The sequence below is a fragment of the Musa acuminata genome, chromosome BXJ2-3 (genome assembly GCF_036884655.1).
Source record: "Musa acuminata AAA Group cultivar baxijiao chromosome BXJ2-3, Cavendish_Baxijiao_AAA, whole genome shotgun sequence".
Classification (NCBI taxonomy): domain Eukaryota; kingdom Viridiplantae; phylum Streptophyta; class Magnoliopsida; order Zingiberales; family Musaceae; genus Musa; species Musa acuminata.
This window is the reverse complement of record NC_088340.1, coordinates 482436-507829: the sequence shown is the minus strand read 5'-3', so window position 1 is coordinate 507829 and position 25394 is coordinate 482436. Positions and strand designations below refer to the sequence as shown.

The 25394-nt window shown below is 38.1% G+C and overlaps 2 protein-coding genes and 1 pseudogene across 2 annotated transcripts; 2 read left to right on the top strand and 1 right to left on the bottom strand.

Annotated features, from left to right (window-relative positions):
* Positions 1-592: 592 nt before the first annotated feature.
* LOC135606704 (chloroplast protein FOR GROWTH AND FERTILITY 2-like) lies at positions 593-3571 on the top strand. Its single transcript, XM_065097824.1, has 2 exons — positions 593-1104; positions 2478-3571. The coding sequence occupies exons 1-2, from the start codon at positions 775-777 to the stop codon at positions 3264-3266; spliced, it is 1119 nt and encodes a 372-aa protein (XP_064953896.1). The 5' UTR covers positions 593-774; the 3' UTR covers positions 3267-3571.
* Positions 3572-7702: 4131 nt separating this feature from the next.
* On the top strand, positions 7703-9773 carry LOC135606703 (transcription factor ABORTED MICROSPORES-like). Its single transcript, XM_065097823.1, has 4 exons — positions 7703-8840; positions 8926-9120; positions 9208-9384; positions 9474-9773. The coding sequence occupies exons 1-4, from the start codon at positions 8361-8363 to the stop codon at positions 9567-9569; spliced, it is 948 nt and encodes a 315-aa protein (XP_064953895.1). The 5' UTR covers positions 7703-8360; the 3' UTR covers positions 9570-9773.
* A 2906-nt stretch (positions 9774-12679) lies between these two features.
* LOC103977407 (uncharacterized) lies at positions 12680-20165 on the bottom strand (annotated as a pseudogene).
* Positions 20166-25394: the final 5229 nt, after the last annotated feature.

The following is a 25394-nucleotide window of genomic DNA, read 5'->3' as shown; positions in this document are numbered from 1 at the left end:
ATCCTACTATGTAGTTTTTTTTTTTTTTTTTGAGTTTTGGCATATCTAAAATAGGAAAAAAAAGTTTGATTAGTTTTGAGAGATATTACTTGGTGATAAAAATACACATATATCGATCTAATCTTAAAAAAAATTATATCGGAAGGAAGTGTGTTCGACTGAACTGTTTTAATAGTTAAATTAATTTTTATTTGTTAAGAGTGAAAAAAAATCTTATATAAAGTTGGAATATTCGAATTTAGTTTAGCTAGTTGGAAATGAATTGTGCCTAAAATTAATTATATTGGTTTTATAACCATGGTTAGCAACAAAGCTTAACTAGAGAGGAATGTAATAAAAATGTCATATTGGTGTGGCATGCCCAATTAAGACTTTATGGTACACTTTGTTGTATTCATATGAGTTGGATGCATCGAGCTATAAATAATAATAATAATAATAATAATAATAATAATAATAATAATAATAATAATAATAATAATAATAATAATAATAATAATTGGATAATAAAGATATAAAATAGCCTTTTAATCGTAATTAGTTTTATTCTCAGTATATTATTGTTGGTGGAGTCCCAAATCATGGCAAAAGGTGGTTGTCGGTTGACCGAGAGAGGAACCCTTCCCTTCTCTTCCTTCTCCAACTTCTCTTCTCCCTCCCTCTTCTTCTTCTTCTTCTTCTTCTTCTTCTTCTTCTTGGTGTTCGACCTGTAGCATTTTGGACTGCTGTCCGAAGACAAAAGAAGCAAAATAGTTGGCTTGCTACCGCAGTTTCATGGAGAGACTGATCTCTTCCTCTTCCTCCTCCCTTTCTCTCCCCTTTCGGACGGCAGAGCCTCTGCGGCTCTTCAGGCCTCGACCACTCCTCTCCCTTCGGTCCCTGTCCGACCTGAGATTGAGCCCTTGTTTGACGCAAGGGCGGGGTCCCAAGCCCCTGACCGCGCTCTTCTACGAACGAGATGGCCCGCCTCCTTGTCCCTCCCGCGCCTCGTCCTCCCCTGCGAGCGCTCCGCCGCCTTCTTGCTCCCGAGGGGAGGCACCGCTTGCTCGGCCTCGTTCCCGATTCATCGCCGGAGGAGGACCGGATGCATGTTCCCTGCCAAAGGTGTGATCTTGTGTCTTCTCCGTGGCTTGTTCTTTCCTTCTCTGGACCTTTGTTCTTGACCATGAACCTACAGGCTTTTGTTCGATTTCTGCTTGACTCAAATCTCGCTGTTCACCTGATACAGCGCGTGGGATTAGCTTGATCTCTTACAAGATCGGGAGATTTCTTATGATAGCAGTGTTCTCCTGTTTCTGGGTTAAGCATCAGATGATTCATGTGTTATAACAGGAAGTTACTTTAACCATATGAAGTGGTCACATTTGACGTCTGATTCATCTAATTTTGTCTGAGATTGCACCATATTTAGTCTTTATTCCATGCTGGTCAGATTAGAGCTATCTGTGTTCACTAGATCCTGTGTGGCTTTAGATCTTGAAAATAACCAATGGAAGACTGTTAAGACTGTGACTAAATTTTTGGTGTCATGAAGCATGTTGTTCGCTATATAGAATGAACTTGCTGCCATCATTGGATTTATTGGAATCCTCTTATAAAGCTTCCTATGCTTGTAATGCTAGCTTTTTATTGGTTGGATCATTGTGATCGTTGACTGCAATTATCAGCAGACATGATGTCCATTTGTTAGGTCTTTGACAATCATGTTGTATGTACTGTTGCATCAATGGCCTCATAATGTCTCGACATGACCTCTTCATGATCTCTTGTTCATATTGGAGCATCAGGTCTGTAGGTTATTTTGGACAACTTCCAAACTATTAGCAATTTGCAAACGTTCTGTGGGTTCTTGCATTTGGTCTTTTGTGCCAATCTTCATGTCCATTTGGTGCATCTGTTCCCATATGTTTAGGTTCTTGGCTGATAAATTTGGTTTCAATGCCTGTTTGGTCTTTTGAGAGGCAATCATCACTAGGATAAGAAGGCAGTCATGATAGTTTACCAAGACTGCAAAAGTTGCCATTTTCAGTCGAGGCTGCAAATTGATGGAACCAACAAGGGGCAACCAGCTTGAATATGTGTGAACGATATAAGATGAAACTGCTATTGCTCGTCTGAGAATACTAATTGATTATGGTTACCTTGTAACCGGAAGAATCTAACTGTGTGCCACTTAGAAACAATTTCTTGCAGCATTCTTAACTTTGGACTTTCTTGCCCTAGAAGACATTTCAATACTTGACTGGATTTCCCATTTCGCTTCTATATGATTGAGATACTTTGTGTTGGGAAAGCTCTTAATTCTTATGTTTACCATGTATGCTTATGCACCATCCACTAAAAAACGGAGAATAACATTGCATGCGGAAGTATATCTGCACTAGGTTTCGGAACAAATTTTAGTACTAAACATTAATTTTATTTTCGATATTTCATGTTAATTTTATAACATAATTTTGGGATCGACAAATTTTCAGGTTGCTCGCGCTGCTGTGGTCACGGCCCTTTCAGCAATTATACTGACAGTAACCAATTCAATTTTAGCCCAACCTTCATTTGCCAGAGTGCAATCTGCTTCCAACTTAGGCGGACAGCTTATTAAAACTGAGTTACTAAGTAGTGCTTTGGCTGGTTTTTTAGCTGGTTGCCTGCATACATTGTCAGGCCCCGACCATCTTGCTGCCTTAGCTCCTTTATCGATTGGAAGAACAAAGATGGAGAGTGCCATAGTAGGAGCCCTTTGGGGATGTGGCCATGATGCCGGTCAAGTGCTTTTCGGTTTACTATTTCTTATGCTCAGAGATCGTCTTCACATTGAGGTTTTCCGCACATGGGGGACTCGAGTTGTTGGCTTAACTCTGCTAGTGATAGGTGCTCTTGGAATCAGGGAGGCTTCCGAGGTGCCCGCTTCTTGTGTTGCTCTCGATGAGCCCTCAGATTTGAGCTCCACTGGGAAGAGGAAAATTGGATTGGCAACTTTCGCCACTGGCATTGTGCATGGTCTGCAGCCAGATGCACTCATGATAATCCTGCCGGCACTGGCACTTCCGTCGCGCCTGGCTGGTGCTGCATTTCTTTGTATGTTTCTCGTCGGCACTGTATTCGCAATGGCGAGTTACACAGTATTCATAGGTACATGCACAGAAGCATTGAAAGAAAGGGCCCCTAGGATCACAGAGAAGCTAACATGGGCTGCTTCACTCGTCGCGATATCCATGGGACTTGCTCTTCTAATTACTCCATTCTTTGGCTTTAGCCTGTTTTGATTCTCTATTTGGTTGGTAGTTCTCCCTTGGCATCCTTGAATCGCTGAAGAAGAGTAGTTGTTCTGGAAAATTGGCTTTCACTCTGCAACAGAGGTTACTACCATTACTTTAGGTTTGAGCTTTTAGCTCATAACAGAAACCATAGTGAAGTCTGCCTTTGACAAAGGGTCAGTTTTCGTTCTAATGTGGCCTTGAAAATTTTCAGTATTGGCAAATTTGGTTATTTGTCGGTATTCTATAGATGTTGAGTTGTTCTCCAATTTAAGATTAAATATTGCCAATATATTCTAAATTTGGACTTGTTATGTGTGTGTGTGTTCAAAATTTCAGTATTGCAACATTTGGTTCTTGTTGGCTGTCTATAGACTTTGAGTTGTTCTCCACTTTCAGATCAAATATTGAAATTATTTTCTAAATTTGGACTTCTTGTGTGCGTTTTTGTGTTGGCACGTCCCATTATTGATCATGGCACGTCCCATGATCAAATATTTGCCATTATTTTCTAAATTTGGTCTTGCTATGTGTGTATTGCCACATTTGCTTATTCGTTGGTGTTTTATATAGACTTTGGGTTTTTCTCACCTTTTAAGATTAAATATTTGCCATTATTTGGGTTTTTCTCGCCTTTTGGTTTTTCTCTATTAGTACTTTCTCTTTTCTCCAAATGTTGGTCCATTTGTATCCGTAGGGAGTCCTTTGTCGACTCTATCGATTGAGCCTCGGATTCAGGCAGGGTAGAATGGTGTTGAGGCCCGTCAAATTCGATGGTTGGGGACTGAAGTGCCCCTCGACTAATAGTTCGACGAGTCTTGGGCACTCTTGGGATGTTGGCATCACGTTAGATCGGGGAACCTAGACGAGTGCTGGTGCTAGTTGGGGTGGAGCCGATAATGACAATTGAGCTGGTGGCACAACTTGTTGGGTTAACAGAGGTAAAAGCAGAGTGATAGCTTATATCATGCCTATTAGTATTTGCACTTGTTGAGTGAGATTTAAGAACACCTTGATGGGAATAAGCAGGTGGCTCGTGGTCATCCTTGGGGGTGAGAGACCCGGTTGTTGAATAGATGCTAGTATTATATCAGCATCTAAGTTGAGATGGACGCGCCTATGTACGAAAAGGGTGACTATTGTTCCCCTTAGGTGAAAGTACTATGGGTTGAGGATAAAGTCTCTTCGCTTGAGTGTTCATTGAAAGAGTTGACGATTAATCGTTCCTACAACATCGGACATTCCTTCTAGTGCTAAAAATATTGAGGGAAAAAGTCATTGACATCTTAGTTAGCCCAATGTGGTCCAAACTCATATGCTCGGGGTTGTCTGAGGTGTCTCCGAGGTAGAAACATCGAACTTTCAAGGTGTCACCTACACGAAGACCAAAGTCGTAAGAGGTTTCTCTAACCGCCTTCAATAGTCTCCCTTGGCCTCTTGTTCACGTAGGTAACAAGAGATGAGGTAACTCATAACTGTCTATTTGAGATTATTGCCCATATGGCTAGACGAATGGAGAATACCCTTCGTACCCTCCATTGAGACTTTTTTTATTATTTGTTTCAATTGCAATATGGGGAGAAAGCAAATGATCAACTTGTAAGCCTTCGAAGGAGTAAGAGTGACTCAGCGGACTTATAAGCCTTTGATTCCCCCACTCCTCAACTAATGTGGGACTAAATATCCTTATCAATGCTCTCCCCTAAGAGGAGCTAAGGGCTCATGACTCTCCTTCTAGCACTAAAATATTAACTTGATGTATTGGACCAGGAATCGATACTGACTTGTCTTATCCCGAAGGCACGAAATTGTCCAAGTGAGTCTTCTCGAGGGAGGGTGGAGTGGCTAAAGCTGAGCAGGGGCTGGCGAGGGTGATTCTGAGGTTATCCTGAGGTAGAACTAGAGTAGATTCGATCTCCGCCAAGACCTTGCACAACAGGTCGACAACGAATGTGATTCCCAACTCTACCCCTTCGATGCTTAAGTTAGCTAATGGGGAATTAGTTATATATCTAGTGGGGTTTTTTTTTAGATCGGTCTCCTCTTCAAGCGTCGAGGACTGATTTTTATACCTATAGAGCCGGTGGGAGGGAACTACGATTACAAGGGTCATTATGCCTCCTACGATGCATTCATATGGGCGGTCGACTCGTACAGCCCACTACGGCGTGGGTCAGCCTGTTCGGGCTTCTATGGTGTAGCGTCGATTTGTACCGCCTCGTGCGGTGTAGGGTTGGCAGGGGATGATCGAGAAAGTGTCGGCCACTAGCCTAGCCCTCTCCCTCGTCAGACAGATGCCGTGTTGTCTTTCACATCAACTTTCTGGTGGTTGTCAGTTGACGACCTGTGATTGGTGCTAGAATACTCCCTATCAAATTGATTTTTTTTTTTTTTTTGAGCTTAAACCATTCAGTGACATTTTGACGATTATAAATAATCAGTTTGATCTTTAAGAATTTCGTATGTTTCCGAATCATAACAATTATGTTGGATAAATTATATTGTTAAACATTTTACTTTGTGTTGGATTAAAATAATTTACTTTTAAACATTATGATTTATTCTTTTATCTAGATAAAGATTAATGTCTATAATATTGGTTGATGTTACCTTTTTATCTTATTTCATATGGTCGAAGTTTTGTTCTCATTTATGTTTAAGATTGTTCTTCTTTAAATTAAATTGAATAATTTATTGAAAAAAAGTCATCACTATTTATTTTTTAATTGTTGAACCTTATTATTCAGTCTCCTTTTTACTATTGACAAGCTCCCTTGCCATTGATAACCTATCACAAAATAATTAAATATTATTATACTATTTATAATCTTAATATTATTAATTTATCCTTTTTTTTCCTTCCCAATAATTTCTTATTTATCATCGTACCATCGCTTTTGCTGATGTCATTGGCGTCAATCTTGCTCATTGCCAACATACTTGTCACTCCTTTCGATACATCTTTGTTTGTTGTTGATGACGATAACACCTATGTGACAACCCCTTAACTCTCGTCACAAGTGTCGTAAACGATGTTGCTTATTGTCTCTTCACTCATTGTCGATGTCGCTTATCACTATTGCTGAAATTGGTCGATGGTGTCCAACTCTTCTCGCTGCGCCCCCTTGATACCATCATCTAAAGAGGATGAAGAAGAGATTTTGAAGGAAAAAGAAGATACTTACGTATATTTGTAAAGAAATAATTTAAAAATATTAAAAATAACTAAAATAAAGTTATAAATAATAAGAAAAATATTGTAAATAGTAATAAACCCTCTATTATGAAATTACTAGGGTGTCCTTTTTTTTCAGTTTTATCACTTAATTGACGGGAATCGAGTGGGAATCCACCCAAAGGGGAAACTGAATCAGACCGGATCGGATCGGTTCACTGTGGTTCTATCTTTCCTTGTGAACTGTTCCTTCTCCTCCGCCCTTTTGCTTTCTCTCTCCTTCTCCTCCTCCTCCTCTGTTGGGACCCAGTTCGACCATGGACTATGCCAAGCGCCTTCTCTCTCTCCTGAGGTCAAGGAGATCAGTAGAGCTCCTTTACCGAGTCTGGCATGGTTGTCTAAGGGCGAGGAGGAGCCCCGAACGAAATGAGTGTGTGCGTTTGAAGTGACCGCAAGCAGTGTTAACCATGATCCACTCCCATGTATGTAGTGCGGCCCATGAGAGCTCGCTCCACTCGTTCGACGAAATGCTCCAAAGAAGCCGCTCCTCCTACCCTCCTCTTGTCCTTCTTTACAATAGCATGATCCACGCGTGTGCCTCCGATAACCCCCACAACACTGTTCCTTCCCTCTACTTATTTCGACATATTGCTTCAAAGAAACTGTTGCTGCCCCCTCCTCACATCCTTGTCTATGATAACATGATCCGCAGCTGAGCTCCCTCCACTTGTTCGATAAAATGCTTCAGAAAAAAAAAAGAAGAATAAAAACTTGAAGCCTAATAATTTCTAAAATAACTCATAGCATCCATCACCTTATGTTGAAAAAACTGATGGATTCATGATTAATAATAGGTTACGTTCCTCTTCATATTACATCACGACATCTTTGTTACATGATTTTTAGTTTCACTTCAAATTATGATTAGGGACAATGGCCTTTTAAATGAATTATTTAATATGCTAGATGAGAATAAGAGTTTCAATAACAAAGAATTATATATATATATATATATATATATATATATATATATATATATATATATATATATATATATATATATATATATATATATATATATATTGTCTCTTCGGCGATCAAAAGTACTTGCAGGAAGAAGTAATCATGACACACGATGAGCTATCCAAATAAAAATGAACATATGTTTCTGACAGCTAAATTAATGTGATATAATGCCTTCATGCTTCATGATCAATATAAAAAGACATATCCTGCAGTGCTTCCTTTCCATGATCTTTGAGGACATGGAATGGCTCCAGGTGAAGGATAAATAAATGGTGATGTTTTCTGCATAATAGTACTACGATTCCTGGGAACCAACCATCTCTCACATACTTTCATGGCAATTCACCTAACCCCAACTGACTCCAAAACAACAAGTAATCAAGCAATTTCTTCTGCCTGTCACCACATCATCATGATCTATTTTCCTTGTGAAAATATTCCACAAAGGTTGGGGCCATTTCAGACAACACATGTCGTGCCACAATGTGGGATCTCTCTTGTCCCCCACATGATGTTGCAGTTACCCATAGCCATCAGATGATTCTCCATTCTCCGGTCCTCCTCAGCCTCTCTCCTTTCTCTCGCCATTTACTTCCGTTATGACTCTCCCGTCCTCTCAGTACAGTCAAAGAGAGTAGTCATCGTATATGCGAAGAAGGAAGTTTGCCACTGTGGTATGGAAATCCTCTCCTGCTACTTTTAGTTACAGTGTCAGCGGAGCATGCAGCCTTTTCAGACATAGCACATCTTTTCCTACACTGACAAACAACTGCTTTCTTGCCACTTGAAGTTTCTTCCTTAAGAACAGGTGATATGTATTACCTCGATATTCTCTTTGATTTATTATATCTGTGAGGAATGCCTGTGGAAACTGTCTTCGGAGTTCTCGAGATAGCCAACACATGTTGGAGCCCTTCATTTCCGAGTGCAACAGCCCGGCCATTGACCTGCCCATGGCCAACAACAATGGGGACCCAGACATCACCATTGCCCATGATCTCCGGCCATGGTTCCCACCACAAGCAACGGCCGCCAGTCCTCCCACCTCCCCATGGAACCCTTTCTGTGGGCCGAAGAAGGGAGATTCCTTCTTGGACGCTTCCACCGATGAGACAGTAGCGTACCTCAACTCCTTACTGACCACCGCCGACGCCGAGCCTTCTTCGCAGCCATCTGCGGAGCACGATGAGGAGGAGCCGCCGAAGAGGGAGGCAAGAAGACAGCGTCGTCCCGGTTTGGCCTCCGGGGGAAGCGAAGACGACGAGGAACAAAGGCCTGGCAAGCGGCACCACTCTAAGAACCTCGTGGCCGAGAGGAAGAGGCGGCAGAGGATCCGGGATCGGCTCCATGCCCTGCGGTCCATGGTTCCAAAGATCACCAAGGTCGAATGCACATTACCTTAACACAGACACTTGATGCTCCTTTCTACCCGGTGGAGGTGATGATGTATCTGCTCGTGTTATGCAGATGGACAAAGCCTCGATACTGGGAGACGCCATCGAGTACGTGAAGGAGTTACAGAACCAAGTGAGAGATCTGCAGGACGGGCTGGAAAAGAACGAGGAGGAGGACGAAGGCAACGTTCCAGTTCCTAATGGGATGATCAACCGAGGCAAGGAGCCAATGAGCGACGAGGACGACGACGAGCAGCAGCAAATGGAGGTGAGTTCCATTGCTTTCCTCGGAGCAACAGGAACAAGCTTGTCGATGCGTCCTGACTTAGGAGGCTTGTTGTGTTGATTTGAGCAGCCTCAGGTGGAGGTGAAGCAGCTGACAGCCAACGAGCTCTTTTTGATGGTGCTGTGTGAGCACAGGCAAGGAGGGTTTGCAAGGTTGATGGAGGCCATGAACGCACTAAGCCTGGAAGTAACCAATGCCAGTGTCACCACATCGAGAACAGTGGTACTCAACGTCTTCAGAGTTGAGGTAGCAACCAAGCATTTCATGATAAGAAGATCCATAACACTATGTTTAAATCCTTGGCGAGATCTAAACACACCTCTCAACTTGTACAGAAAGGGAATAATAACTTGGTGGTGCGAGCAGAAGAGGTGAGGGACATGTTGCTCGAAACGGCGCGAGGCCGCAACGAGGGCCAATTGCAGATCTAGACTGCACAAGTGACAGCGGATGGGGTGAACAGTACCATCATCAGCTGCAGCAGCAGCATGGCCACCGCCATGGCAGCGATAGCAGATGTCGCCATCCCCCACCGCCACCACCAACTTGGCTTTGACCTCCACCTTCTTCGTGGAAGATGATGAAGATTAAGCTTTTGTTTTGACTCAATTATGTTCCTAAGATGCACAACAACGTATGGGATGAACTTAGTTATGTTGTTCTTCGTAACAACATAAATAAAAAAAAGTTACTTTGTAATTGTAATTTTATATATATATATATATATATATATATATATATATATATATATATATATATATATATATATATATATATAATTTTATATATATATTCATTTTAGCTTATGTAGTCTTGATTTACTCGTATATAAAATGACTAATATATTTTCAAAAATATAGTCTGAGTTAACAAACGTTAGAGTCTCCTTACGTGACATGTTAACTCATAATAAATTATCAATATGACATATGTAATTTAGGATTAAGATTCATTTTAGCCCAGTTTTAGTCATAGATTTCTTATGCCCTTATGATTTACTCGTGTCTAAAATAACCCTTATATTTTAAAAAACATAGCTTATAAACTCCTCCCGTCAAGTTTGGGTTAACATATATTAGAGTCTGCTTATGTGGTATGTTGACTCATAATAAACTATTAATATAATGACACGTGTAATTTAAGTTTTAAAAAAAAACTTAAACCTCCATCAATGGCGGGAGGCGTTGTTGTGGAAGCAACCACCAACAACAGCATCGAGTTGTTATTGCCTAGTATGGTGTCATATGCATGCAGCCTCTCTCGTGTTGATGACGAGTTCAAGAGCTTCCGATCTTACCTCAAGTGGATGTGTGTCGACTAATTTGACATTAGATGACGTCTTTGTCTCCACCGCCTCCCACTTCATCCTCTCTTGCACCCCCACTCGTCACACCTATGATGTGGTGGTCTAACTCTCCCTCACCTTCACCTTCGAGCTCTCCTACCTTTGCCTCTCCGCCTTCGTCTATCGCTACGGCCTCCGCAACTTCCTCTTCCTTAACAAGCTGGTTAGGGAGAGTGAGTAGGTGCAGGAGGGCTACATGGACTAGCTCAACTACTCCTTCCGCCTGCCCTCCGTCTTCGTGATGTCGTGCTTCGTGGGGGATGTGGCTTACAAGGTATGGTGGTACTTGTCAAGATCAAAGCAGCTGTCGTTCGTGGTGGTGAGCAGCGCCATAGTGGTATGCGCCCTAGAGTTTGCGAGTAACATCCGAAAGCTCTTGAGTTTGTCGTTAGTGCAAGAGAGGCTACGTGCATACAACGCTATGCTAAGCAATAGCAGCTCGATACTGTTGCTGGTGGTCACTTCCACAATGACGCATCTTCTCGCCATTGATGGAGGCCTCAATTTTTTTTAAAATTTAAATTACATATATCATTATATTAATGTTGTGAATCAATATGTCACGTAAGTAGACTTTAACGTCTGTTAACTTAGACTTAATGGGAGGGTCTTATATGTTACGTTTTTTAAAATGCGAGAGTTATTTTAGACACGAGTAAATCATAAGGGCTTAAGAGGTCCACGATCAAAATCACAATAGCTAAAATAGACCTTAACCATAAATTACATGTGTCATTATATTAATGGTTTATTATGAATCAACATGTCATGTAAGCAGACTTAGATTTCTGTTAACTCAAACTTGACGAGAGACACTTATATATCATATTTTTTAAAATATATAAATTATTTTAAACATGAATAAACTATAAATATTTAAGGGGACTATGACCAAAAACATAAAAGCTAAAATTGATACATACATACATACATACATATAATCCCTCGTCTCTCCACTTTTCTCTTTAATTTACGTAATAATTATTTTTAATAAATTGGTACATACATAATCCCTCGTCTCTCCACTTTTCTCTTTAATTTACGTAATAATTATTTTTAATAAATTGGTTCCTCAAATCTTTGTTGTTTTAGTGAGACCAATCATTCTTTCATACTAGTAATTCATAATTTTTACGATAAAGACCTAATGAATTTACTGGCATTTATCTATGTACTATTTCAACCCTAATATATTTAATAGCACAAGCTATGTTTTGGTGTCATATCACTACCTCAACTCCTTATTTATTTGATGAAATCCTCTTCTCTTCCTGTCTTATATTTTGGTATTAGAACCTCAATATTTTAACACAATGCATGAAATGCTCCAAATTTCTGACTGATTGAGTAGTCCAAGCTATCAGATTGGCTGTTTGTTTACCCAGTAAGTGGTTCTCACACTCACGTGCTAGGCACGTTCAAGAAGCTTTCTCGAGTGGTCTCTAGAAATTAGTATTGTTAACGAGAGAACTCCATCCCAACGGTCATTGAGGACCACCGACCGTAGAAATTATCCGCGAGACACCGTACCGCGAAGCTCTTGCTCGCCCAAAAACCAACACCCACACGAAAAAGAAGCGAACGCGAGAATTGCTCGAGGACGATGGGAAGAACCCTTACCCGATCCGATCCCCCGCCGCTGCTTCCGCTTGGAGCGCGAAGCCCTTCGCGGTCGGCCGGAGGTCCCTTCACGGCCGCGGAGTTGGCAGCGGCGGAGCAGCTCCTACAGCTGAGCGAGAGCAGCAGCGCCGACTTGGCCGCTTCGTCCTCCTCGGCCTCCTCTTCCTCCCCTCGATCCGTCAACAACCGGCCGCCCCCCGAGGCCGTCTTATTGGAGGCCGAGGAGGAGGAGGAGGAGGAGACGGGTCTGCGGCGAAGGACGAAGCGGTACCGTCTGATCGCCGATCTGCACATGGTCACGACGCCCATCGACAGCTGCAGCAAAGGAGGAGGAGCGGAGAGGGGGCGCGTGTGTTGTCGAGAGTTCGTATGGAGTTGAACTAGCCATGGCCGTGAGAGCGCGTGTACATATCCTATGTAGGCTTGCTTGATAGGGCTTGTGATAACATGCACAACATAAATATTATGAACAATAACCCTAAAATTTCTTTGGACTTTGTTCATGTTCCTGTTCTTGTTCTTTATGTGGTGGCATCTGTTTTAAACCTAGTTTTGAATCTGTAAAACGTAATAAGCTACAAAAGACGAATGATTGATTCTGTGAGCAAGCTGTTGTTACCAGACAAAAAGCATAAATACATGGTTCTAATGAAAACAATTCAAAAGCCAGGGATAAGAACCGAGTAAACTGAGCTGAGAACATTGCTCTATAAGAATGGTTAGAAGATGGAACATCGCAGATGATTTGCCAATATGCTTCCAATTAGATAAGACTTCAACACCGAGTCAACACAGAACAAGTGTCATTTACCCAGTGGTTACAGACCCGAGGGAGTTGGAGATACTGCTGACTCCTGAGGAATATTAGAGTCATTTACCCAGCAAAGTGTCATTTACCCAGCAAAGGTTTTTGAATGTTGAACTTGTGACTCCTGAGGAAATGAGCACCAAAGGAAACTGCATCATTAAGGATTGTAATGACTATCAAAGTGCAAGTTTGTTCAAGACTAACAAAGATATCCGAGAAGTAAACGTTTATTATGGTATATATACATCATTGCAATGGTATCCGATAAGTAAAGAAATATTAGAGTCTACCTATTGAAGGGAAAAACATGATTCTTCAAGTTCTAAGGCGGAAGTAGGAAATTGTCAAATTCACAAAGCATATGCAATTTTTTTTTTTTGTGATCATTATGATACTGTCAAGAGAAACTCAAGTTTAATTCCACTATAAATCTGTGGTTAATGTTGCACCAATCGCAATATGGGATAGCAAGTTAATAGAGAGATTACAATGATGATGATGATGATCATTTGTTCAACTGTTCAAGACTACCATAGATATTGAAGAAGTACTATTTATTAGTGTATATAAGCACATCACTGCAAAGTTACACCATAAATAAAGAAATATTAACATCTAACTAATGGAGGAAAAAAATTTAAGAATGTTTAGTAATCAGACAGAAAAAGGCATGCTAATCAGAATAAACAACCCTTGTCAACTACCCATTTCAGCTCGAGGTCAGAAACTCCAGAACACTGACACATATTCTAGACTCTTCTAGAAGGGCATGCATTTTACTTGTCCCTGTTAGTTATCTTTGTCAACAAGCCAATTTCTTGCTGTTCTGTAACTTCTACCTCCAAAATAATACAGTAGAAATATTTGGTCTACTGTTAAGTGAAGGTGTCATCAGCCTGGCCAAATTTACAATTGACTTGAAAGGAAGCATATCTAGATTATTAATATTTTTGTGGATGCACCTGTTGTTGCTTCCTACTCATCAGATTATTTCACCAATGTTTAATCAGCACCAGATGAAGATGAATGGTAATGAAGCCGTAATTGTGTAGTTGTAAGGCCTAAATATTGGTGTTACTTTCGGTATGTATTAATTATTCAAATACATCTCATTAACAAAGATTAGCAAACAATGATGGATCGAACTATCATGTGTGAAAAACTTACATTTCTGACATCTGCATAATTCACATCTAGATCAGTTGTCACCATAAGAGACTTGACCTTTGTGATGGTTAGATAACCATACCTGTAAATCAAGGTACAATAAGTATGGAACACAGAGATACAAAAACCCACCAAACCTCACAAATAGATACTGAAAGAACTGCACAAGCTGTGGTAAACCAAAAAAAAAAATCATATGTTAGAGGCACTTACACTTTGTAAATCTCGTTTGGATATAATATACCAAGACATGTCTCATTTAATGTAGGCCCACTTCTCTTTGGGTTGTTCACTGCCAAAAGGAAAGGAGTGACATGTCATAATGTCATTTATGATGTTATATTTATCCTGTTTAAACAAGTGATCTGCAACAATATTGTTGATCCCAACTATTCTGGTAAAGGATCATTATTCTTGATATTGTAGTCACATTGGTCATTTGGTGTCTATTCAATTTAACTGATTGTGCTAAACAAAAAGCTTGAAATAAGTGTTTCAGCACCTGTAGATGCCTTGTACAAAGGATGGCTAAAGATAGAGTATATCTGTTTCTACTTCCATTTAATTTTCACAACTCTAAGATAAGGCAGAGAGACTCAAGAGAAATAAAAGAAATGGAATCCCAATAGGACTCAAGTTGATTATCGAGGCACAGTGATGTTTCATGAACTGAAAACTGCTTTTTGTTAATTTCTTGCTCCACTTTGAGCAAAAGGCATGAAGTACCAATAATGCAAATGAAAAATATAAAGATGTAGAAGAACTTATAATGCTTTGTGCATATTGCTTCTGCAGCCCAGAATGCTCCATTATTTCATTGAAGCACTGCAGGGACTTTACTAAAATAATAACAAAGCTATTTTCTTTTAACTTGTAACACAACCAATTACAGCATGTGGAATATGGATTATGATGTGGAGAACAGATGTCATTACCTGTCTCAAAATAATAGCTTCTGAGCACTTTTCTGAAGCCTAGGTGCAATTTTGGGCTCAAGTAATGACAAATATATTACGTTAACCACATGGTGTGTGTGTCACATTGAAAACTGTTGTGCACCCTGATGAACTAAAAGTCCTGCAAGGGACCAATCATACACAATGACAACAAAATGATGAGCATATGAAGGCCCCAATATTCCACATCGCTGGTGGGAATCGTGATCATCTAATATGCCTAATGAGCATGTCAAATATTTGAGTTGCAGAGACTGTGATACCAATAACTAGAACAACAATGGGTACAACATTATCATGTAAAGACATAAGATATTAGGTGCTCCCAGAAACCAATTTTCATTTCTTCTAGGAGTGAAGCCCACGTGCTTGGGTGCTCAGATGGTGATAATATTTGTGTTGGTAAGTTCTGAAAAATAAAAAAGTGATGGAATTTCATCACTCTTGATGATTGAATTCACAGGAAGGTAATTAGAGATCACTAATCACGGATATATGGGATGTATTCGGAGTTAAAATAGGTGGCTTAATCAAAGCTTTGGACAAGAATTGAGCATGTACTCAACATTTAAACAGAATTGAGATATTTGAGTGCCAAGAGACAGTGGAAAACAACTTAAATAACACTTGGCAGTTTTAGAACATTTAATTAAAACAAAATTGAGATATTTCAGTTACATAATATTGATACCGAATTATAATCTTTGACAAGAAATATCATATGCTAAGTTCAGGAAAGTTTCAATGAAGAATATGGAGAAACAATCATCACTTAGAACAGCAACATCATATTTAGCATTATTGAAGAAATGAGATTGTTACACTTCAAACATTAGTTCCTGACACTGCATCAACTTATTAAATGCCCAGAGACTCAACTGGAATCGAAAAAGATGGTCACACAAAAAATGTCAAATCTAAGCTAAGAATCTAACTTCTTAAACTGCCCATCTAATGTAATAAGTTGCCAACCTAGAAATGGAGCACTCAATGGTAGCAATTACATGCTGAGGTTAGTTATCCCTGCAAATTAATCAGAATAGTTTTATTATGCATAAATTTGAAAAGCTCTTATATAAAAAGTCAAGTATAAGAAATCAATATGCAAGACCCATAAAATGAAATTTCAGGACATTAAGCAATAGAGATAAAGCGCCTTAAAAGAAGTTTCAGAGGAATCAGGATTTAAGTAACAAAGCGAAAAGAACATGCCTTCTTAGCATGTTACACTTAATCGCCATTCCGTGGAATATAGACTATGTCCTGGTATAAGAATAGAAAATATATGTCAGATATGAAAAAAGCATAACTATTTACCAGGTAAGAAGACTAATGAGTTTACCATATTAAACTGAGTTTTTGTTGGGCTTTGGCCCTGAATCATTATCTAGCTGATCCCGGATAAAAACATTATTATGAGAATCAGTAGACTGGAAAAGGGTAACGGCACTAGGTGTGGCAAGCAACAAATATTTTCCTGCATGTGAAAATAAAAAACAATTGAAGCTTCTATAGGTCAACATCAACAATTATCAGAATATGCAACATAAATAATTGTCATAGGTAACAATAATTCAGAAGTGAATAAATGGTTCAGCAATTCCAAAAAGGTCTAGTTTCACTGACAACTAAGGATGTCTCCTTGTGGGGAATGCATAAAAGTCTTGTGGATCCAATGAGGTAACAAACAGCTTGAAGAATTAGTAGACTAGAAATTCTATCATGGGAAGTCATGAAACAGAAGAACCTCCATAAGCTGATGAACCATATGATCATAAAATGAATACATCTGGAAGGGATATTATGTCCAAGATTTACAAGAAGCAATTGTTTTACTCACATTTGAGTTTTAAATGGGCAGGAAAAAAAACCGATATGCAAAATATGTACATATGTAAAGACAGAAATACCTGAAATTATTCATGATGTAGAGAAAACGATGAATAGCAAAAGCAAAAGTGCACCACTCATATGCTATAACCATGATTGGATGTAGAGTAAAAAGAATAGACAACAAAATAATGGCTGACATAGAGGTTAGAACAATATTTGTTTCCAAATATTTCGTTTACAAGTTCTCACCTAGATTAGTTTGCATATATCATAGAAACTCGAGCTGACCAGCACCTGTCATGTACATGCAAATGTTAACTCATCAAAACTCAACAATTATGCAGTCATAAAATGCACCCATCATCAAGCTTACTTTTTTTTAACAAAAAAGTTTCCTAACTCCTAGGAATTGGTACTACAAGCAATGAGCCTCATTAAATCGATCCTTTTATCATCCAGGATCAGTACATGACCATCTTATGTAGTTCTTGAGCTCCTCTAACGCTAAGCTCTAATATTCTATAAGGCTGATGATCGTATGCATCATCTAGCCTAGGAAGAACTTAGTTGTTAATTGTACTGCAACAATGGCCCAGGACCACCTTAAAATGTCAGGAAAAAGGATGATGTAAAGTCTATCCAATATATGAGATCAAGTGTTTCTCCATTCAGGATACAGCACGTCTATTATAGTACTGAGCTCTAATCTTTCTCAATAAGAACTTATCCAGTGAGCATTATATCATCTACTTAAGAAAAGAAAAAGCCTCTCTATCTGCATAAATATATATTTTTTCAATTACTCGTACTCTCACCATACAGGTGACTTGTGTCTGATACGCTAAGCGGAACACTATTAATTAGTAAGATCATTCAATCCCTTCAAATTCTTCTAACATCAAATATTCTTTAATACAAGTCCTTTTCAATCAAGATCTGTGACCACACTAACGCCCTTAACTGAAGAATTCGAGAAAGAATAAAAGATCAACAACAAGAAGAAGGGGAACCTCTCTCGTCTACCACATCCAAGGAGCAATGAACAATGTGATGGAGCTTCAGCGTATCTTCAGCCTCCGTGAAGCTCTGCAGCTACATCAGATTGTTCTGTGGATCATCAACAGGTCAAATCCACCAGATCAAGAGCCGGCCCACACCTTATAGTCATGTGAGAAAGAGGCACATGTAGAAAAAGAATGAGAAAGAAAGAGATACCTGGTGGCCAACAACGGCGACGCAGACGACATCTTCCCTGCACCGCCTCGGAGCAAAGGCAGAGATAGGAAGAGCGGGTGGAAAGAAGACACCGCTGTGACTCAGAACCCAAGGCAGGACCTGATCCAATGGAAGTTCACGAATCGGCTGTTTTGTTCGGAGCAGCAAAGAGCACATCTTTAAATAAAGGTATGTTCATATATATGTATATCCTTGCAAAGTTCCAATATATATATATATATATATATATATATATATATATATATATATATATATATATATATATATATATATATTTCTGTGGATAACTTTAGTAGTAGCAAAACTTGTTCAAGTCTCCCAAAATAAAGCATTTATTTTATGTGGATTTGCTCATGGTTTAGTTTTATGCATTCCCATTTCATAAAGAATTCAGAAAAAGAATTCCTAAACATGGTGAACAGCACACTGGATTCTGGATTTCAGAAAAAGAATTCCTAAACGCGGTGAATATCACACCAGATTCAGAAATTTCCTTTTTATTTTCATAGAATGTCTTTTATCTCAAATATATTAATGAGTTCTATAAGAATAGATATCAACTAGTAAAGTAAATAATCCGATTCAATTATCAAATAATGCAAATTAATCATGGATCAATACCAAATAATTCATGGATCAACCAAATTAAGAAATAATATATTTTTTAATACTTAGATGATATTTAAGTTATGAGATTAGCTCAAATTTTAATCAAATCGGATTTTTAGGCCTTTAATTGTGGTGGTTTCAACTTGACCGATCTCAATCCAATTGAACAGAGAACAAAGATTCTTAGAAATACAATATAATGCATCGTATAATGCATCGTAGAAATACGATAATTCCAGAGAAGGCTACGAAAAATAGCCTTAGAAATACGATATAATGCATCGTAGCAAGGATATACATATTACAGGCAGAAACTTAAGAACATGGTCCATAAAATGTCACTATTCAAATATTACTATGCATTGAATCAACATCTAACGGACAAACAATATCCCACACAAGCAAAAGCTTGTAACGAGCTAACCTATTCTTGGAATTTTCAGTGATCACCACTATAATCTATATTCATTCTATAATGCCTCCAAACTTTAGAAGAATCAAAAGCAAGAATTGTTCTACCTTAAGCAAAATATGACAAACTAAATTTTGTATGACAAAGGAAAAAATGGAAATCAAGACATGGAGTTTTCATATCTAAAGACCTGTGGAAGCTCAAAATATTCATAATTGAACAAGCCACAGGAAATTCTCATAATCATAGCAACAGGCGACTCAAAATGCAATCTTCTCATTGTTCTTACTGCCAGGTAATAACCAATATTATTTAGGAGTTATTGCAGACAGTTTGAAGCTCATAATCGAAGCAAGAGGTGAGTCAAAATGCAATCTTTCCATTGCTTGTATTCGGAGGTAACAACAAAAAGTTATTTGGGAACAACTGCAGATAGCTTTCATGGTTTTACCTCCAGTACCTAAAACCATCTGCAATCAAGAAGCACAAGGAGAAGAGGTTCCGACAGAAAAGATACAGTTCTGGGCAGAAGGATCATACGTGATGCTTGAGGAGATTCCTCCGCGCCAAGAGCCTGGCCATCGGCGGCGTGAAGGCGATCGTTATCGGGACCCTAACCGGAAACAGGCCCTTGTTGCAGAGTATAGCCAGAGCTAGGGTTCCGCCACTGGACGCCGCCAGCTCCGCCGTCCTAGTCATCTTCATCTACTGCTGCTGCTCCCTCGGCGGCTTAGGCGACAAAGAATCATGGCCGTCCAAAATGACCACGCCGGAGGCGCGATCATTGTCCGGGACGCGGGACGAGAGGCCGACCTTCTCGAAAATCGACTCGACGTCGACGTTGTTCTTGATGGCCACGTAGAAGCCGGTGATGGCTGCGGCGGAGACGGAGAAGTGGTCGCCAAACGCCACCTTGCCGTACTTCTTCATCAGCTCCTGCAACCGCCCCGTGAACGCCATCCTTAGCGAGAACTTGGGTTAGGGTTTAGGAGCCGAAGAGTCGAGAGAGAGAGAGACGGGAAGAGGGAGTGCGACATCCTATGCTAGTCCGCGGCGAAGTACACCGACGCAGTGTTTCCAATAAATGTTTTTATTTTTTATTTCCAAAAACAAAAACCGTTTGACTAACAATGTTTTCTGAAAAGTGCTTTTTGGTAGCTGTTTTCTGAAACAAATTTGTCTTGTTCTCAGTTCTCCCTCCCCCCCCCCTCTTCTCTCTCTCTCTAAGAAAACAAAACTGATTTTGAAAACAATTCAAAACCTGTTCTAAAATATCAATCTTGAAAACTACTCTCAAATCGGCCCGAATTGTTTCTTGAATTTTTGTTGCAATGTTTTTATTTTTTTCAAGCCTGCTCACGTATGTTTTATTGGACTTCGAAAACAAATAAGGTGCTATAACTTAACATATGATCTAAAGATGTATATAACTAGAGCTTGTCTTTAAGGATGTTTATATTTACACTTTAACATAATTTAATTTTTTATTATATTTTATTAATTAATAATAATAATATATCATTCATTCATTATATAATGTCTATTAACTATCAATTTTTATTCAGATAATTCCTATAAAACTTATGTTAGAAGCAAGCTAATTAAGGTCCATATGAAGCTCAGATTAATATCTGTTCATATTGAATAAAAAAAACTAAAGATATTTCGATAGTTTAAAATAAGTTTTGAGTGTTTGAAATTAGAGATATTATACTATAATTGCATTATTGTTGAACTATTTCATTTATTTGTTGTGCTAATGTGGTATCCATATGTATTAGTTACAAATAATTATCATATCATTTATTCTTTTATTATGCTTTAGGGTAAAGTTTTATTCATACCTAAATGTAATGTCTATCTCAAGATTTCAATAATTATGTTTTGTATCCATACAAAATCACGTACCTTCGATGCTTTTGTATGGATGTATCAATCATGAGAGATACATATACTTAAGGCATGTCAAGCACTCTGTAAGTGCTTATAGTAATGGGGAATAACTTTTTATTTTGGATAAACACATAAATGTAGGAGATATTTTTTGAATGCATCAAGCGTTTTAATTTTTTTTTTTATCCAAAATAGACATATTAGACAAAAGAAGATTCATTATTAAATCAGAGTGCATCATGGGCTTTGGATACTTTTGTTTTGGGTGAATGCATTAGATACAAGAATATATCTTATTAGGTTAACGTGCATCGTGCACTTTATCCCATTAGGTGCGTACTTTTGTGTTAGGTGAGATGCATCAAGCATAAGGAGCATCTTTAGACTATTAAGATACGTTAGTCACTTTTGAATATTATTTTGATTCATTTTATATCGTGGCTCGGGAAGTAACACGGTTTGGTTCAGTCCCGATTATGTAAGATCGTCTATGGGATTACTCCGAAGGAAGATTTAAAAAAAAAGGATGTTCTCTCAGTGAATCTGCAAGGGGCTTCGAGTCCCAAGTCCCTGCACAATAGGTCAACACTAAAGAGGGGAGTTCCAGCTTGACTTCTTCGAAGCTTAAATTAGATTTGTATAGATAATAAATCTTCTCCCCCGACATCTATCTAAGAGTGATTTTTATACCTCTTGCGGGGACTCGACTCCCCTTGTGCTCGTTGGTGTCCATCGATATTTTTGTCGGACAATTTGTCTGTTCTAAGGCTATCCTCCCGAGCCCATGCCTTGCGAGATTGTATCTTTGATGGCTAACCTTACTTGATTTTAGTTGACGTGGATTTGCAGTGCACCACTTCGGACTTGAAACATGGCATTATTTCTGAGTCAAGTCGCTCCAAAACATAATAATCTCTGTGTTGTTTTGCCCTGCTTCGAGATGTGTATGCTATTTTGGCTGGAGTAGCCTCACATGTGATTTGAAGTGGTTGCCAGCTAAGCGAAATGGCACCACTCATGATCTAAGGTGGCTGTCAATTGGGCGGTGTCAAAATGTACTCTATTAAATATTTTCATATTACATGGATGAATTAGGTATAGTGATATGTTCTACCCAATTAGTGTATATTAGGCGCTTTAGATACTTTTGTCATAGGCAGATGCATCAGATGTCGAGAGATGTATTCTTGGTTAGAGTGCATTGAACACTCTTGATGCTTATGTTCTATATACAGACATATGAAGTGTACTTGTATTTTTGCTCGATAAAGTTTGATCAATCGATTTGAATGAGTCGAGGTTATATGCCTAACTATAGTGAGTTAATGGCCAAACATCTTTGCCAAACTAGAGTTGATCATGAATTTTTATTTGGGATTAGGTCGAACATTATTCTTCTTAGGATTTTTTCATATAATTAAAGTTAGTTGGACATATCTTGTCTAAGAGTGCATAGGGTATATCTCAGTCGGGAGTAGATAAAAAAAATTTTACTTCACTAAAGTGGGTCACATATTTTTTTTTCTAAAACTAGATTGGATATGTTTTTTTGCAATAATGTATGAAGTAGTTTTTCCTAACCAGATTGTGTCAAGCATCTGACTTTGACTTGAGTCTAATCATTTATTTGCCACCTAATTAATGAGCATATAATTTTTTTTGTTCGCACATCTTTCTTTTTTAATTTTTTTCATCAAACTTAATTTAATAATAGATATTTGAGGTTTGCCTTATACTTGTACCGGATTACGTTTGATCACCCAATGGGTGATCTTGTATTGTTATTTAAAATATATCACTTGTCCAGAATATTTATGAAGTTAAACACAAGGTGGGCAAGAAGTAATAAAAGTGTATACTATTTCTATTGAGACATATGTTGTTATGAATTATACAAGTTATGAGAGAAGATGGATGACGATCTATATCATTATAATCAAAGCCTAAACCTACTAAGTTTGAGAAAGGGATCAACGAGTATAATTATCCTAGTTCAATTTTTGATTGGGGGAGAATCTATAATATTTAAAGAGTTGATGATAGGAGAGTATAACTTAAAAACTGTCATGAATTATGCAAGTTGCGAGAGAAGAAGGATAATGATCCGTGTCATTCTAATTAAAGCCTAAACTTACTAAGTTCGAAAAAGGGATAAGTAAATATAGTTATCCTAGTTGGATTCTCAATTAAGGAAGAGTTTATAACGTTTAAAGAGTTAATGATAGAAGTGTATAGCTTGGATTGGTATGGATGTTCTCTTGGATAAGAAGAGGGGATAAGAAGAGGCTAACCACTATGTGGATGGTTGGGAGAGGAGTCTCCTCCTCAACATATTCCTAAGGGTCTTATGTTTTTTATTTTCCTATAATATATACTTCAAACCTAGTTAGAGTAGTATTAACTCGAGAAGATTGAGTTTGAGTCTAATCAGAGTAGATCTCCAAGGAGTTTTGACTTGAACCCATGAGGTGACTTGTTAGAGGCAAAGTTTTCTCTTATCTAAGAAAAGTTCAACTATCTAATTATAATTTAAATGACTCCTACAAAAACTTAGAGCACGTGTAATTAGGCTGGTTAAACGCTCAAGCCAATAATATTCTATTTAGATGCTACATTGATGTGGTATGCCGAATTGACACTTTGATCATTTTTCGACTGAATGAATTTTATATCTCGAGTCTCAATTGATTATAAATCATTGTCATTATATATTTTTCACGAGAGCTTTATTAAAAAAGATTTGGTCTGATAGTTAAAATATAATTTTTTTAAAAATTTATTTAAAATTGTCACAAGGAGTTGAACAATACTTTTTTTATAATTTGTTTGGCCTTTTTCTTTTATACTATTGAGCTTCATCCCACCATTCATCTTGAAATCAATTTTTATCAACCCTATTAAACCTCAGCCAAAAAGGTTATTACGGGCATCATAAGAAGCATTCCCCAATGACTCATTATTGAAGATTGATCTCTTAGTGAGAGAAATTTAAATAACATAAGACAAGAGCAAGCAAGCTAAGCGGGGATGAGACCCCACAACCCTAACAATGACATGAGAGAGAGAGAGAGAGAGCATGGCATTGATGGTGAAGGGGCAAAGGACAAAGTGTCTTCATAACATGGCATTGATGAGTGCAAGTTCATGCACTGTTGTTGTTTGAGTGGCTTCTGAGAAGGCTCCCACCTCATCATTTTCGAGCACATCTCTCTCTCTCTCTCTCTCTCTCTCTCTCTCTCTCTCTTTCTCTCTCTCTCTCCTGGTCTAAAACATCGCCATGAAATAAATCAGGACCACCTCATATCTTTCCTTCTTTTTTTCTTTTCTTTTATTTTATTAAGAATATAAAATTACAAAGAATAAAAAATGAATACAAGGCCTCGAAAGTTCACTACAATGGCAAGTCTCATCCGTCATGCTTTCATATGAGTTAATTGTCATAAAAAAGAATTTGAAGATTTAATGAATAACACCAAATCGATTTGTATCATCGGTCACAGTAAAATAAATATCGTACAACTCTAATTTAACTAGTTAAGATTTTGATCCTTTGATCGTTTATCATTTACATAAAAAAATATTTAACTTAGCTAGACGATTCTTTATGTTTAAATAATATTTGATATTATTTTTGATGAAACTATCCACGATAAAATAACTACTAATTAAATTCCAATAATTATGTATTTTATTTTAAAAAAGATTCTTGGGTATATCTAGCAAAACTCTCGTAAAGAAAAAACTTTAAATACAAACCATTGTTTCTCGGACTAATGAAATCCTTAGTCGAGAGTTTAAATATTTATATCGCGTATGTTCATATTCTAAATTTTATAAATGAAACGATAAACTCTCCTCCCTACACCCCTCTTTGTGACGAATATGATTTTGTAACATTTATTAAATTAAAAATTATTAGTCATGAAAAATTTGTGATTGAGTTCAATACTTATAATGCATTCACGAGATCCTCATTTAGCTCAAGAAATTGTAATGTTGAGGTCGACCTCACGCGAACATTTGATCACATAGTAGTATTGAATTTGGATGGAGAATGCATACTACTTATACTTGACCCACTAAATTAACGAATGCTATTACATCGATCCATACCCGAAAAGTTGAATTCTAACCCGTAATGGGTAGGCCCGCTCCTAAATGATAGCAGAGTGGATACGTGCAATACATGGCAAGGCTAGTAAACGCATTGGTCGTAGACATGTGAGTCACCGAGAAAGCAACAAGACTTGGTGGATAGACACGCCGCACCCTTCTTAATGGTCAGTGTTCCGATTTTATTAAAAATAAAAATAAAAATAAAATTATGTTTGTCCTAAGTAGTTCCAAGTTTTTATTTTATTAATATTTAATATTTTT

Excerpts from the sequence above, each read along its gene's own strand:
- LOC135606704 (XM_065097824.1), top strand. The coding sequence starts at position 775 with ATGGAGAGACTGATCTCTTCCTCTTCCTCCTCCCTTTCTCTCCCCTTT. Across the intron at positions 1,105-2,477 it reads ATGCATGTTCCCTGCCAAAG|GTTGCTCGCGCTGCTGTGGT; the intron begins GTGTGATCTTGT and ends ACAAATTTTCAG.
- LOC135606703 (XM_065097823.1), top strand. The coding sequence starts at position 8,361 with ATGTTGGAGCCCTTCATTTCCGAGTGCAACAGCCCGGCCATTGACCTG. Across the intron at positions 8,841-8,925 it reads TGGTTCCAAAGATCACCAAG|ATGGACAAAGCCTCGATACT; the intron begins GTCGAATGCACA and ends CGTGTTATGCAG. Across the intron at positions 9,385-9,473 it reads TCAACGTCTTCAGAGTTGAG|AAAGGGAATAATAACTTGGT; the intron begins GTAGCAACCAAG and ends CAACTTGTACAG.